The 15249-nt window shown below is 43.9% G+C and overlaps 1 protein-coding gene across 21 annotated transcripts in view; it reads right to left on the bottom strand.

The window, feature by feature from the left end:
• The window catches only part of LOC110496473 (triple functional domain protein), a 123672-nt gene that overhangs the window by 17310 nt on the left and 91113 nt on the right, over nt 1-15249 (bottom strand). For 4 of the 21 annotated variants that reach the window (XR_016488566.1, XR_016488568.1, XM_036953055.2 and 1 more), the window contains exons 29-42: nt 15077-15146; nt 13957-14046; nt 13770-13862; nt 13333-13444; nt 12997-13187; nt 11557-11658; nt 8350-8379; nt 6837-6982; nt 6614-6713; nt 6133-6376; nt 5596-5706; nt 4940-5124; nt 4201-4371; nt 14-109 (exon numbers count right to left, since the gene is read on the bottom strand). Coding sequence is in view for 8 of the 21 variants with exons in the window: in XM_036953055.2 (XP_036808950.2) it covers nt 14-109; nt 4201-4371; nt 4940-5124; nt 5596-5706; nt 6133-6376; nt 6614-6713; nt 6837-6982; nt 8350-8379; nt 11557-11658; nt 12997-13187; nt 13333-13444; nt 13770-13862; nt 13957-14046; nt 15077-15146 (1741 nt within the window). In the remaining 13 variants the exon portion in view is untranslated. Of the gene's footprint in view, nt 1-13; nt 110-2071; nt 3071-4200; nt 4372-4939; nt 5125-5595; nt 5707-6132; nt 6377-6613; nt 6714-6830; nt 6983-8349; nt 8380-11556; nt 11659-12996; nt 13188-13332; nt 13445-13769; nt 13863-13956; nt 14047-15076; nt 15147-15249 lie in introns of all 21 variants that reach the window. The other 17 variants (XR_016488569.1, XR_016488570.1, XM_036953058.2 and 14 more) reach the window with 7 other exon arrangements.

Below are 15249 nucleotides of genomic sequence, written 5' to 3'. Positions count from 1 at the left end.
CCATAGTCCTCACCATCTTGCTCTTGACCAGTTCCTCGATGGCGCTCACCAGCTCTGCTGCGCTGGGCGTCTCAGAACTGCACGGCCGGACGGACAGGCGGGAGGAGCTCTGGACAGGGATGCAGGGAGAAAGGTGTTAACATATTCCCCTCAGCGTAGTCTTACTACATGATTTGGCTAAAGGCTTCATTTAATACCATTCCAGTTCAGTTATCCATCAAACAACCAATCAATAAAAGTTCACTTGTGGAACACCCTTTCAAGGGAGAAAATTAAAAACATTTCATCTGGAGAGATGGACCCAAAACTACTGAAAAGACAATTTAAGAAAACATTTTTTTTTCTGGATAGATCCCCAAATATTCCTGAGGCATACAGTACATTTAATGACAGGTACAAATGTAGCCTGTATGTTGGTGATGTCTAAGTCGGATGTTGGTTTGTTTACGATGACGTCATCTCTCTTAGTCTACCTCTACAATGTTACCGTTACGGTTGTATTTTGATCCTCTGCTCTCAATGAAGGATCCAATGTTGACCAGAACAAGAAAGAGGTTCTGATATGAAGTTGAAGGGTATAGTGAATCTATGATCACTAAAAGAAAGTGCTTAACGTGACAAAAGGGGAAAACAGTCTGCAATGAGTCTCCTAGGAACGAGGTCAAATCTATGACATTGAAAAACAAGAGCAGGAAAGAGGTTACACAGGTGTGCAAGTCAGAAAGTAGAAGTACAAAAGAAAGTGTAAGAGAGTGTAAATGAGAGAGGTTAATGTTAGGAGATGTAAAAAAGAGAAAGTGTAAGAGAGTGTAAATGAGAGAGGTTAATGTTAGGAGATGTAAAAAAGAGAAAGTGTAAGAGAGTGTAAATGAGAGAGGTTAATGTTAGGAGATGTAAAAAAGAAAGTGTAAGAGAGTGTAAATGAGAGAGGTTAATGTTAGGAGATGTAAAAAAGAGAAAGTGTAAATGAGAGAGGTTAATGTTAGGAGATGTAAAAAAGTGAAAGTGTAAGAGAGTGTAAATGAGACAGGTTAATGTTAGGAGATGTAAAAAAGAGAAAGTGTAAGAGAGTGTAAATGAGACAGGTTAATGTTAGGAGATGTAAAAAAGAGAAAGTGTAAGAGAGTGTAAATGAGAGAGGTTAATGTTAGGAGATGTAAAAAAGAGAAAGTGTAAGAGAGTGTAAATGAGAGAGGTTAATGTTAGGAGATGTAAAAAAGAAAGTGTAAGAGAGTGTAAATGAGAGAGGTTAATGTTAGGAGATGTAAAAAAGAGAAAGTGTAAATGAGAGAGGTTAATGTTAGGAGATGTAAAAAAGAGAAAGTGTAAGAGAGTGTAAATGAGAGAGGTTAATGTTAGGAGATGTAAAAAAGAGAAAGTGTAAATGAGAGAGGTTAATGTTAGGAGATGTAAAAAAGAGAAAGTGTAAGAGAGTGTAAATGAGAGAGGTTAATGTTAGGAGATGTAAAAAAGAGAAAGTGTAAGAGAGTGTAAATGAGAGAGGTTAATGTTAGGAGATGTAAAAAAGAGAAAGTGTAAGAGAGTGTAAATGAGAGAGGTTAATGTTAGGAGATATAAAAGAGAAAGTGTAAGAGAGTGTAAATGAGAGAGGTTAATATTAGGAGATGTAAAAAAGAGAAAGTGTAAGAGAGTGTAAATGAGAGAGGTTAATGTTAGGAGATGTAAAAAAGAGAATGTGTAAGAGAGTGTAAATGAGAGAGGTTAATGTTAGGAGATGTAAAAAAGAGAAAGTGTAAGAGAGTGTAAATGAGAGAGGTTAATGTTAGGAGATGTAAAAAAGAGAAAGTATATGAGATGTGAACTCATTATAATAATAATAATAATAATAATAATAATAATAATAATAAGGGAATTGGAAAACATATATAAACGATAATGAACTGGAACTGGCCATTGAAAGAGAAAAAAGAGATGTTAAGCGTAAGATATGAGCTTTAAAGAATCAGAGAATACAAAATAAAGATGTGAGATGAGTTAAATATGAACTGTACACTGCAGAAGGACATTGATAAAGAAAGGAGGGACAATAAAGTGTATGAGAGAGTCTCACCCTTGCTGTGCTGTCTCCAGACTGTGCTGTGCCCCACTAAGGGTCTGTGTGTGGTGGGGTGTTGGGCTGTACCCTCTGGCCACACCAGGGCTTACAGTAGGTGCCAATTAATCACACGGTGCAATGGGGTTAACGCACACAGGGGGTGAAGACGGGTGAGGAGGGGTGAGGAGGAGGGAGTAAGGGGGGTCTGATTCATCGGTTTGTCTGTACGAGTGTTCCGAACGCAAGACGTTGCCCTTAGGTACAGATCTAGGATCAGTTTGCACCAATTTTATCCGGAATAGTGTGAAAGAACGCAAAACTGACCTTGCATCAGCCTCTAGAGACTTCTACCTACTCAGTTCTGCGTGTGCCTCCGAGTTATTCTGAGGGTGCAATCACGCAACAAACAGAGGAGTTACCAGGCAACGAGGCAGATAAATAATTTAAAAAAAAATAAATGTAAAAGTGCATAATAAAATGTAATGTCGTTTTTTGAAGGAACTAGTCTGATGATGATAAAATGTAAAATAATCCAAACTAAAAATACAGATGGAGAGAGGGAGTAATTCTATAGTTGAATAAAAGCCCTGCAGATACTGAGAGCAGAGAGTGAGCAGATTTGGGCGTAGAAGAGAGGCTGAGAGAGCAAGCGAGAGTAAGGCAGGCAGAATAAAAGAGAGAGAGAGAGAGACGTTTGGAAGAGTGTCCTTTTCCTCAGAGAGAAACCTAGAAAGACCTAGAAGACAGGAACGGCGTAAAAATTCTACATCTGTTGTCCTTCAACTAACTTTCATAAGAAGAACCGGAAGAAAAACAGCCACTACGTCTATAGTACAGTTACCGATAGGGGGAAAAGAGAGAGAGCGAAAGAGAATGTGAGAGAGAGAGAGGAGAGAGAACTGAAGTATCGAGGGAAGAGAAAAGGAGGGAAAGAGAGATGGAAGGATTGTTTCAGGAGATGGAGAGGTATGGAAACTGAGACAAAGCAAAGACAGGACATAAATCAAGATAATGCTACAGCATGGTAAACAGTCAACAGACAGCAAACCAACGATACAGTCGGAAACAAAAACAAAAAGAGAAACACAAATTAGTGTCAGAGAAAAACGCTGCTGTACCAAGACAAGGTGACTCCACGACGGCTACAGTAACGGGTGCATTTCCTTTCTATTCGAATAGCAGCCTCAATGTTTCATAACACATTGAGGCCTGTATTCACAAAGAGTCGTCTCCGAGTAGGATCACTTCTGCCTTTCATCGTAATGAATAAGAGAAGGGACCCAATCCTAGATCAGCACTCTTACGCTGAGACGTTTTGTGAATTATGGCCCCTGCTAAGAAGGACGTGATAAGACAACTAACTCAAATTGATGTAATGTTTGTCTGTAGAATATAATAACAAAATAATCAAACTCATGACTAAATCATAGGAGAGAGAAACCGTAACAGAAAGGATGAGTTCGCTGGGTGGGAGATCTTCGATTCACGTTGTAGTCATTTAGTAGACACTTATCCAGAGAGACTTACAGAAGCAATTAGGGTTAAGTGCCTTGTTCAAGGGTTAGGGTTAGGGTTAGGGTTAGGGTTAAGTGCCTTGTTCAAGGGTTAGGGTTAGGGTTAAGTGCCTTGTTCAAGGGTTAGGGTTAAGTGCCTTGTTCAAGGGTTAGGGTTAGGGTTAGGTGCCTTGTTCAAGGGTTAGGATTAGGGTTAGGGTTAGGGTTAAGGTTAGGGTTAGGGTTAAGGTTAAGGTTAGGGTTAGGGTTAGGTCTAGGGTTAGGGTTAGGGTTAAGTGCCTTGTTCAAGGGTTAGGGTTAGGGTTAGGGTTAGGTGCCTTGTTCAAGGGTTAGGGTTAGGGTTAGGGTTAAGTGCCTTGTTCAAGGGTACATTTTGTACTATTTTTATTAACAACAACAAAAAACATTGAATTAATCAAATATTATTATCAGTCTTCTTTCTCAAATGAAGGGTAGTTGAAATGGGGGTAGTTTAGGGTTGTTACTGGTTATAAACCGATCTGTCATTTTTGATGTGTCTACCAGTTGACCTCGGCTCTCTTTCCTTTACCCCCCTCCCCACCCCTCCACCTTACCCTCCTGAGAGTCAGGCTGACCTATTCTCTACCTCCCCTCTCCCCTAACCCTTACCTTGTCGTCCTGTGCGTCAGGCTGCAGTAGGCTGTGTTGCTGGATGGCCATGGGGGGTGGTAGGGGTACAGAGTCGGCCCCCTCCTCACCCTCCTCCTCTCCACAGCTCTGCATCCCAGAGGACGAGGACTTGGACAGGGTCCCACTAGAGAGGCCCTCGTTACGCACTCTCTGTAGAGGAGAGAGAGAGAAGAGAGGGAGAGGGAAAGAGGTTAGATAGAGACAGAGACAGACAGAGGAGAGAGTAGAGAGAGGAGAGAGGGAAAGAGGTTAGATAGAGATAGAGACAGACAGAGGAGAGAGGGAGAGGGAAAGAGGTTAGATAGAGATAGAGACAGACAGAGTAGAGAGGAGAGGGTAGAGAGAGGAGAGAGGGTAGAGGGAAAGAGGTTAGATAGAGATAGAGACAGACAGAGTAGAGAGAGGAGAGGGTAGAGAGAGGAGAGAGGGTAGAGGGAAAGAGGTTAGATAGAGATAGAGACAGGAGAGGGTAGAGAGAGGAGAGAGGGAGAGGGAGAGGGAAAGAGGTTAGATAGAGATAGAGACAGACAGAGTAGAGAGTAGAGAGAGGAGAGGGTAGAGAGAGGGGAGAAGGAAAGAGGTTAGATAGAGATAGAGACAGACAGAGTAGAGAGTAGAGAGAGGAGAGGGTAGAGAGAGGAGAGGGTAGAGAGAGGAGAGAGGGTAGAGGGAAAGAGAAGACACAGACACACAGAAGACTTTGAGGTCTCCCCCTTACCTCCTCCACAGTCTCGTCCTGGGGTGTAGCAGCGCTGTCGTCAGAGTCTTTCTGGGTGCTGCCCGTCATCTCGCCACTCTTCCTCACCTTCTTGTGTTTGTGCGCCAGCTTCTTCACGTGCCCGTCTGCCTTGCCACTGCTCAAACGACGCACTGGGCTGGTCAGCCACTTACGCAGGGTGTTACCTGGGACAAGGCGGTAGAGAATGTTAACACTGACATCTAGGCACACACAATCACACACCTTCTCCTTTTCCACCACTGTGAATTTAGAACTGTTTGTTCAATCCCTTTGTAAAAAATTGGCGAGGTGTGTGTGTTTACCTGGTCGTTTAGTTCCGGGCGAGGTGAGTGTGTTTACCTGGTCGTTTAGGTCCGGGCGAGGTGAGTGTGTTTACCTGGTTGTTTAGTTCCGGGCGAGGTGAGTGTGTTTACCTGGTCGTTTAGGTCCGGGCGAGGTGAGTGTGTTTACCTGGTCGTTTAGGTCCGGGCGAGGTGAGTGTGTTTACCTGGTCGTTTAGGTCCGGGCGAGGTGAGTGTGTTTACCTGGTCGTTTAGGTCCGGGCGAGGTGTGTGTGTTTACCTGGTCGTTTAGGTCCGGGCGAGGTGTGTGTGATTACCTGGTCGTTTAGGTCCGGGCGAGGTGTGTGTGATTACCTGGTCGTTTAGGTCCGGGCGAGGTGTGTGAGCCCATGCCGTGATGCCCGGGCTGCAGGGTGGCAGAGGAGCCTGGCATGATGGAGTCATTACTACACACTGACAGAGTGTCTGGATAGGAGGAGGGGGAGGAGGGAGAGCGAAAGAGAGGTTATCAAAGTCTTGAACACACCCATAACACATTTAATAATAACCATTATTATAACCTGGGGTGTTCCAGCCCTGAATGCTGATTGGCTGACAGCCGTGGTATATCAGACCGTTTACCACGGGTATGACAACTAGTTTTTTTACTGTTCTAATTACGATGATAACCAGTTTATAATAGCAATAAGGCACCTCGGGGGTTTGTGGTATATGACCAATATACCACAGCCTAGGGCTTTACCAAGCACTACGCGTTGCGTGATGCATAAGAACAGCCCTTAGCCGTGGAATATTGGCCATATACCACACCCCCTCTGGCCTTATTGCTTAAATATAGGACTTTCTGAAACTCAAAAGACGCTGTCCCCTACTACAGATCTCCTCACCCACCTTTATGGTTGAATATCCCCTCCATCTCCATGGAGGAGCGTGAGTGGGCGATGCAGAGCATGGTGCAGGGTACCAGTCCCTCGTGGGCAGGGGAGCGGTCCGTGGTCCTCACCAGACACCAGTCAGGCTTGTCATGGCACCTCTCCAGGACCTCCACAGTCTGGCCCCTCCGGACGGTCAGCTCGTTGCTGTTACCAGCCATGAAGTCATGGATCACCACGGTCAGCTCACAGCCACCGGACAGCTGGAGGAGAGGAGAGAGAGATGGTCAGGGGGAATGTAGTATCCTAGGAGGAGGTGGATCATTATTACATCATTCCCCTACGAGGGTAAAGCAGGCAACAAAGTCCTCAGGTCCTTTTCAACTGAAGCCTTCTCTTCATGATAAAACGTCATTTTAGAAATACTGTGTGCTGTTCTCACCCGTCTATGTTCTGTGCAGCCAGAGAGTTGACCAGAGTGTGTGTGTGTGTGTGCTCACCTTGTCACTGTCCAGTGTGTTCTGTGAGGTGCGTGAGGCAATAGAGATGGTGTCTGGTTGGCTGCTGCCATCACCCTGGCTGTCCAAGTCCTCTCCATCCCTATCAAACCCCAAACACAGACAGAGGTCAGTGTGTGTGTGTGTGTATACACGCATATAAGTGTATGTGTGTCTCTGTGTGTGTAGGTGTGTATAGTATACTAATGCACTCGTGTACCTGTACCTGCGGTGTCCCTTGTGATGCTTGGCGGTGGCAGACTTAGGGATGTGTATGGGTTCCTTCAGAGCTCCTCTCAGGTGGATGGTTCGATCCTGAATCACCTCCCTGATGTGTTTGATCCAGTCCTGCTTGTTCTCAATGCTCGACGCCTGCCATTGGCCAGGGAGAAAGGGTCAAAGGTTAATTCCCAAAATCACCACGGTCTCTGAAGTCATATTTTAGTCTAAACAGGTCCATAGACCCCACTGGAGAATGCACCGTTATATTCCAATACCCACATTAGCATACCATTTAGAATGAACCGTTATATTCCAATACCCACATTAGCATACCATTTAGAATGCACCGTTATATTCCAATACCCACATTAGCATACCATTTAGAATGCACCGTTATATTCCAATACCTACATTAGCATACCATTTAGAATGAACCGTTATATTCCAATACCCACATTAGCATACCATTTAGAATGAACCGTTATATTCCAATACCCACATTAGCATACCATTTAGAATGAACCGTTATATTCCAATACCCACATTAGCATACCATTTAGAATGCACCGTTATATTCCAATACCCACATTAGCATACCATTTAGAATGCACCGTTATATTCCAATACCTACATTAGCATACCATTTAGAATGAACCGTTATATTCCAATACCCACATTAGCATACCATTTAGAATGAACCGTTATATTCCAATACCCACATTAGCATACCATTTAGAATGAACCGTTATATTCCAATACCCACATTAGCATACCATTTAGAATGCACCGTTATATTCCAATACCCACATTAGCATACCATTTAGAATGCACCGTTATATTCCAATACCCACATTAGCATACCATTTAGAATGAACCGTTATATTCCAATACCCACATTAGCATACCATTTAGAATGAACCGTTATATTCCAATACCCACATTAGCATACCATTTAGAATGAACCGTTATATTCCAATACCCACATTAGCATACCATTTAGAATGAACCGTTATATTCCAATACCCACATTAGCATACCATTTAGAATGAACCGTTATATTCCAATACCCACATTAGCATACCATTTAGAATGAACCGTTATATTCCAATACCTACATTAGCATACCATTTAGAATGAACAGTTATATTCCAATACCCACATTAGCATACCATTTAGAATGAACCGTTATATTCCAATACCCACATTAGCATACCATTTAGAATGAACCGTTATATTCCAATACCCACATTAGCATACCATTTAGAATGAACCGTTATATTCCAATACCCACATTAGCATACCATTTAGAATGAACAGTTATATTCCAATACCCACATTAGCATACCATTTAGAATGCATGCGCATCACATGGCTTCATTCTAAGTAGTAAGCTAGTGTGGACATTGAAACAGAAAAGGGAGAGTAGGAGAGGAGACAGAGAGAATTCCACAGTAGACTATTGAGATGCAGCTGAGGGCTGTGTTAGGTGTTAGGCTAGTTAGTACAGTATTACTCACCATTGATCCATGTTTGCATCCCTGACTTGGCTTTGGTTCAAATATAGAATAGAGAATTTCACTGTTTTGTTTTTAGTTCATTTATATGACATTTTATATGAGGACAGAATGTCTGGAGATGACAAACGGACAACAGTCCCAGTATTTTGGTGGTGGCCAGTTAATGGTTAATATGGGCAGCACAGGTAGATGAGCAGAATAGGAACAGAGTCAATACACTGTGTTAGACACATCGGGTTAGGAGCAGGGAAACATACTTTTACAACCACTGGCACAAACATAAAGCTTCCGTATTAAAACTAGCTTTGGAGGTGGGTGTTCAAAAAAGTAAGATGTTGAGTTTGGTAAGGAGAGAAAAAAGAGAGAGCGATGGAAAGAGGAAGAAAGGAAGATGGGAGAGAGAGAAGGAAAATTAAAGAAAGAGGGTCAACATGTGAGGTGTCAAATCATAAAAAAAAAGAAGAGATCCATTTTTCTAGACAATAAATATGTATAGGCCTCGACTCCATACAAAGGATATAGAATGTAGTGGGAGCGTGTGGGAGCTTGAAGAATTGTTGGAGTTTAGGGGTTAAAGTTCATGTCAGTGGTGTTGGCGTAAGCATTGGTTGGTAGCCCACGGTTGGTTAGCGAACGAACGGTTAATATTCAGAGATACAAACATAAACAAAACGGCCCAAGACGCAGATGTACTGTACTAGACTAGACTGTATGATAGAACAGTCATCAGACAGAACACAGAGAGATAAAGAGACCAGGGTAACAGATGTACTGTACTAGACTAGACTGTATGATAGAACAGTCATCAGACAGAACACAGAGAGATAAAGAGACCAGGGTAACAGATGTACTGTACTAGACTAGACTGTATGATAGAACAGTCATCAGACAGAACACAGAGAGATAAAGAGACCAGGGTAACAGATGTACTGTACTAGACTAGACTGTATGATAGAACAGTCATCAGACAGAACACAGAGAGATAAAGAGACCAGGGAAACAGATGTACTGTACTAGACTAGACTGTATGATAGAACAGTCATCAGACAGAACACAGAGAGATAAAGAGACCAGGGTAACAGATGTACTGTACTAGACTAGACTGTATGATAGAACAGTCATCAGACAGAACACAGAGAGATAAAGAGACCAGGGAAACAGATGTACTGTACTAGACTAGACTGTATGATAGAACAGTCATCAGACAGAACACAGAGAGATAAAGAGACCAGGGTAACAGATGTACTGTACTAGACTAGACTGTATGATAGAACAGTCATCAGACAGAACACAGAGAGATAAAGAGACTAGGGTAACATACGTATAGAGATCGAGAGAGGGAGAGAAATACAGAGAGAAACAAGAAACAGAGAAGCACATACGAAGCTTCACACAAAGCTTCACATCCACCAGACAGCAGCATAGAGTCATGCAATCAAACGGGGAAGATGAAAAGGGGGGAGGAGAAGAGAAGAGACGGAAAAGAAAAGATGGGATGTGAGGAGAGGAAAGTAAAAGAAAGGAGGAGAGAGTAATAAGGCAGAGAGAGGAGAGGAGATAGAGAGGAGAGGAGAGAGAGAAGGGAGAGAGAGGAGGAGAAGAGGAGAGGAGAGAGAGAGGAGAGGTGAGGAGAGAGTAATAAGGCAGAGAGAGGAGAGGAGATAGAGAGGAGAGGAGAGGAGAGAGATAAGGGAGAGAGAGGAGGAGAAGAGGAGAGGAGATAGAGAGGAGAGGTGAGGAGAGAGAGAGGAGAGGTGAGGAGAGAGTAATAAGGCAGAGAGAGGAGGAGATAGAGAGGAGAGGAGAGGAGAGGAGGAGATAGAGAGGAGAGGAGAGGAGAGGAGAGAGATAAGGGAGAGAGAGGAGGAGAAGAGGAGATAGAGAGGAGATAGAGAGGAGAGGAGAGGAGAGGAGAGGTGAGGAGAGAGAGAGAGGAGAGGTGAGGAGAGAGAGAGGAGAGGTGAGGAGAGAGAGAAGAGAGGTGAGGAGAGAGTAATAAGGCAGAGAGAGGAGAGGAGATAGAGAGGAGATAGAGAGGAGAGGTGAGGAGAGAGAGAGGAGAGGTGAGGAGAGAGTAATAAGGCAGGGAGAGGAGAGGGGATAGAGAGGAGAGGTGAGGAGATAGTAATAAGGCAGAGAGAGGAAGAGGAGAGGAGAGGAGAGGAGAGAGTAATAAGGCAGAGAGAGGAGAGGAGATAGAGAGGAGAGGAGATAGAGAGGAGAGGAGAGGTGAGGAGAGAGAGAGGAGAGGTGAGGAGAGAGAGAGGAGAGGTGAGGAGAGAGAGAAGAGAGGTGAGGAGAGAGAGAAGAGAGGTGAGGAGAGAGTAATAAGGCAGAGAGAGGAGAGGAGATAGAGAGGAGATAGAGAGGAGAGGTGAGGAGAGAGAGAGGAGAGGTGAGGAGAGAGTAATAAGGCAGGGAGAGGAGAGGAGATAGAGAGGAGAGGTGAGGAGATAGTAATAAGACAGAGAGAGGAAGAGGAGAGGAGAGGAGAGGAGAGAGATAAGGGAGAGAGAGGAGGAGAAGAGGAGAGAAGATAGAGGAGAGGTGAGGAGAGAGAGAAGAGAGATGAGGAGAGAGTAATAAGGCAGAGAGAGGAGAGGAGATAGAGAGGAGAGGTGAGGAGATAGTAATAAGGCAGAGAGAGGAAGAGGAGAGGAGAGGAGAGGAGAGAGTAATAAGGCAGAGAGAGGAGAGGAGATAGAGAGGAGAGGTGAGGAGAGAGAGAGGAGAGGTGAGGAGAGAGAGAGGAGAGGTGAGGAGAGAGAGAAGAGAGGTGAGGAGAGTAATAAGGCAGAGAGAGGAGAGGAGATAGAGAGGAGATAGAGAGGAGAGGTGAGGAGAGAGAGGAGGAGAGGAGGAGAAGAGAAAATAGAGAAAGGAGAGGGAGAGGAGAGACGGAGGGGAGGAGAAGAGAGAGAGAGGAGGAGAAGAGGAGAGAAGGAAGAGAGAGGAGGAGAAGAGGAGAGAGAGAGAGAGAGAGGGGGAGAAGAGGCGAGGAGAAGAGAAAAGAGAGCGAAATGAGAGGGAGAGGAGAGAAGAGAGGAGGAGAAGAGAGAGCAGGAGAAGAGAGAGAAGGGAGAGAGAGGAGGAGAAGAGAGAGAGGAGGGAGAGAGAGGAGGGAGAGAGAGGAGGAGAAGAGGAGAGGAGGAGAAGAGGAAAGAGAAAAGAAAGAGAAAGGAGAGAGGTATTCTTCTATGTTCTTACCTTGAGTACGATCTTGTTGTCGGAGGTGGGGGTTCGTCCCACCCACAGAGCAAACTTACAGGGGTCTCCCTCAACGTGCTCTGTTACCCCCAACTCTGACGTCTGGAGAGAGGGAGACAAATTACTGCCATTTTGGAGACAAATTACTGCCATTTTATAGGAATTCCTTTGGCAATATGCAATACGTATCTGTCTATTTCTAGCCAATGACACACCAGAAACAGAGAGAGAGAGAGAGAGAGAGAGAGAGAGAGAGAGAGAGAGAGAGAGAGAGAGAGACAACTAAAGAGAAAGAAAGAGAGAGAGAGAGAGAGACACAACTAGAGAGAGAGAGACACAACTAAAGAGAAAGAGAGAGAGAGAGACACACAACTAAAGAGAAAGAAAGAGAGAGAGACAACTAAAGAGAAAGAAAGACACAGAGAGAGAGAGACACAACTAAAGAGAAAGAAAGACACAGAGAGAGAGAGAGACAACTAAAGAGAAAGAAAGAGAGAGAGAGAGAGACACAACTAAAGAGAAAGAAAGAGAGAGAGAGAGACACACAACTAACGAGAAAGAAAGACAGAGAGAGAGAGACACACACAACTAAAGAGAAAGACAGAGAGAGAGAGAGAGAGAGAGACACAACTAAAGAGAAAGAAAGACAGAGAGAGAGAGAGAGAGAGACAACTAAAGAGAAAGAAAGACAGAGAGAGAGAGAGACACACAACTAAAGAGAAAGAAAGACAGAGAGAGAGAGACACAACTAAAGAGAAAGAAAGACACAGAGAGAGAGACACAACTAAAGAGAAAGAAAGACAGAGAGAGAGAGAGAGATACACAACTAAAGAGAAAGAAAGACAGAGAGAGAGAGAGAGAGACACAACTAAAGAGAAAGAAAGACAGAGAGAGAGAGAGAGAGAGACACAACTAAAGAGAAAGAAAGACAGAGAGAGAGAGAGAGAGAGACACAACTAAAGAGAAAGAAAGACAGAGAGAGAGAGAGAGACACAACTAAAGAGAAAGAAAGACAGAGAGAGAGAGAGAGAGACACAACTAAAGAGAAAGAAAGACAGAGCGAGAGAGACACAACTAAAGAGAAAGAAAGACAGAGAGAGAGAGGGACAACTAAAGAGAAAGAAAGACAGAGAGAGAGAGAGAGAGAGACACAACTAAAGAGAAAGAAAGACAGAGAGAGAGAGACACAACTAAAGAGAAAGAAAGACAGAGAGAGAGAGAGACACAACTAAAGAGAAAGAAAGACAGAGAGAGAGAGAGAGAGAGACACAACTAAAGAGAAAGAAAGACACAGAGAGAGAGAGACAACTAAAGAGAAAGAAAGACAGAGAGAGAGAGAGACACAACTAAAGAGAAAGAAAGACAGAGAGAGAGAGACAGACAAAGGGAACGACTAAAACAGAAAAGAGAGAGAGACAAGAGAAAGAATGTTGTACTCACGTAAAGTCTGCTCTTGTACATGTACTTGCTCCGTCCGTTGGAGTCTTTGACCTCCTTGCTGAAGATGAGGGACATCTCGAAGAGGAAGAGGTGACGCTCGCGTCCCTTGCGGATCAGAGTTTTAGGATCCCACACATGGAAGGACTCCTGCAGGATTAACTCTCCCTGAGACTCGATGTTCTCGTCGAAACCTACAGGAGAGGGGGAGGGGGGAGGAAGAGAGTGTTCAAGAAAGAGTTACTTCACCATGCGCATGTGCATAAGCATTGTTGACTTTGAAAGTGTGTGCGTGTATGTGCACGTGTGTATGCGCGTGTGTGTGTATGTGTCTCTCACCCTCCAGCATTGAGAGGTGCATGGCGTCGTTGGCTCTCTTGGGGACACTGAGCATGACCTCCAGTCCATCCTTGATCTCTCCTTTCCCCTCCTCACAGCATGTCAGCAGCTCCTACATACACCAGAAAGGTACCATCAACAAATACCCTTTGAAAGCAAATATGTCATATTTATTGTGAATGATAATATGCCCATTAGGTGGATTACCCATAACCTGGGATGTACTGGTGAACAAAAAGATGAGCTGAACGCCAGCCGAGATGGCATGTAACGTAAACACTGATGCTAACTAGTGTGATGGGTGCATAAAAGCTAATCACCAAATAAAAAGGTATGTCCCTACATTCCTGCTCATCACTATGTAAACATAAGCAAATATAAACAGACATTGGTAGAGGTTGTGTATGTGCTTTATAAAAGGGGGTTGCTATGGTTACCTTGAGCAGGAGCTGGTACTTGGTGATTCGCTGAACAGGCTTGATCAGGTAGGAGGAGATGGAGTTGGCCAATCGGTGCCTCTGCTGGATCTCCTGTACACGCCCACACAGAGAAACACATTGGGTGTGATTGGGTGCAGAGAGCTGTCACTCACAGTATGGGCCAATAGGAGGGCAGGGTACTCACGTCAAAGTAGGGTCCAGCATGCTCTAAGATGAGCTGGGTGGAGTCTGGTTTGTTCTTACAGTAGTTGACGTACATCTGGAACTTATCAGCCTGGACACACAGATACACAACAAAGAGTTAAAACAAATGTAGCTACTCAAAAGTGCCTAGTTAAATAAAGGCTAAATAAATAAATAAATACAATTTTAAAAAGGGCATGCGTTTCCTTTTTGACCAATCACATATAAGTAGAGATATTAAGTCTTTATACCTGTCCTAAGAAATCATTATTTGTACCTGTCCTTACATGTCCTAAGAAATCACTATGTCCACCTATCCTAAGAAATCACTATTTCCACCTATCCTTACATGTCCTAAGAAATCATTATTTGTACATGTCCTAAGAAATCCTTATTTGTACCTGTCCTAAGAAATCATTCTCTATCTTTTTCACCGATGTCACAGACGGAGGACCTAAGCCCTAGGACCATGCCTCAGGACTACCTGGCATGATGACTCCTTGTTGTCCCCAGTCCACCTGGCTGTGCTGTTGCTCCAGTTTCAACTGTTCTGCCTGCGGCTATGGAATCCTGACCTGTTCACCAGACGTGCTACCTGTCCCAGACCTATTATTTGACCATGCTGGTCATTTATGAACATTTGAACATCTTGGCCATGTTCTGTTATAATCTCCACCCGGCACAGCCAGAAGAGGACTGGCCACCCCACATAGCCTGGTTCCTCTCTAGGTTTCTTCCTAGGTTTTGGCCTTTCTAGGGAGTTTTTCCTAGCCACCGTGCTTCTACACCTGCATTGCTTGCTGTTTGGGGTTTTAGGCTGGGTTTCTGTATAGCACTTTGAGATATCAGCTGATGTAAGAAGGGCTATATAAATACATTTGATTTTTTATTTGATTTGATGTCAAGTTACTTTAACTTTTTCCTTAAAACTTGTTTTCCTTAAAACTTGCTAAAGCATTATTGGTTAAGGGCTTGTGAGTAAACATTGTAATGTCTACACCTGTTGTATTCGGCACATGTGACAAATGCAATTTGATTTTGATCACAAACCTACATTCGGCCATTTTATGAACCAACTCACTTGTCTTGAGAAAGACAAGAACGGATACACACTCACTCACCCAGGTGACAAAGCAGTGGCCCACATCTTCTGGTAGCTGTTCATACTTCTCCAGCTCTTTGAGAAAGATACTGTTGAAAAAGGAGAGAAGAGGAGAGGGAGGAAGAGAGAGAGAGCGAGAGGATGTGAGCGAACACCATAAAAGCAGAGAATAACTCCTGTTAGTATACAAAG

The sequence above is a fragment of the Oncorhynchus mykiss genome, chromosome 18, assembly GCF_057628025.1.
Source record: "Oncorhynchus mykiss isolate SJ-2025 chromosome 18, ASM5762802v1, whole genome shotgun sequence".
In the NCBI taxonomy this organism is placed as follows: Eukaryota; Metazoa; Chordata; class Actinopteri; order Salmoniformes; family Salmonidae; genus Oncorhynchus; species Oncorhynchus mykiss.
Note: the sequence above shows the minus strand (reverse complement) of the source record. Positions and strands in the feature narration are given on the sequence as shown.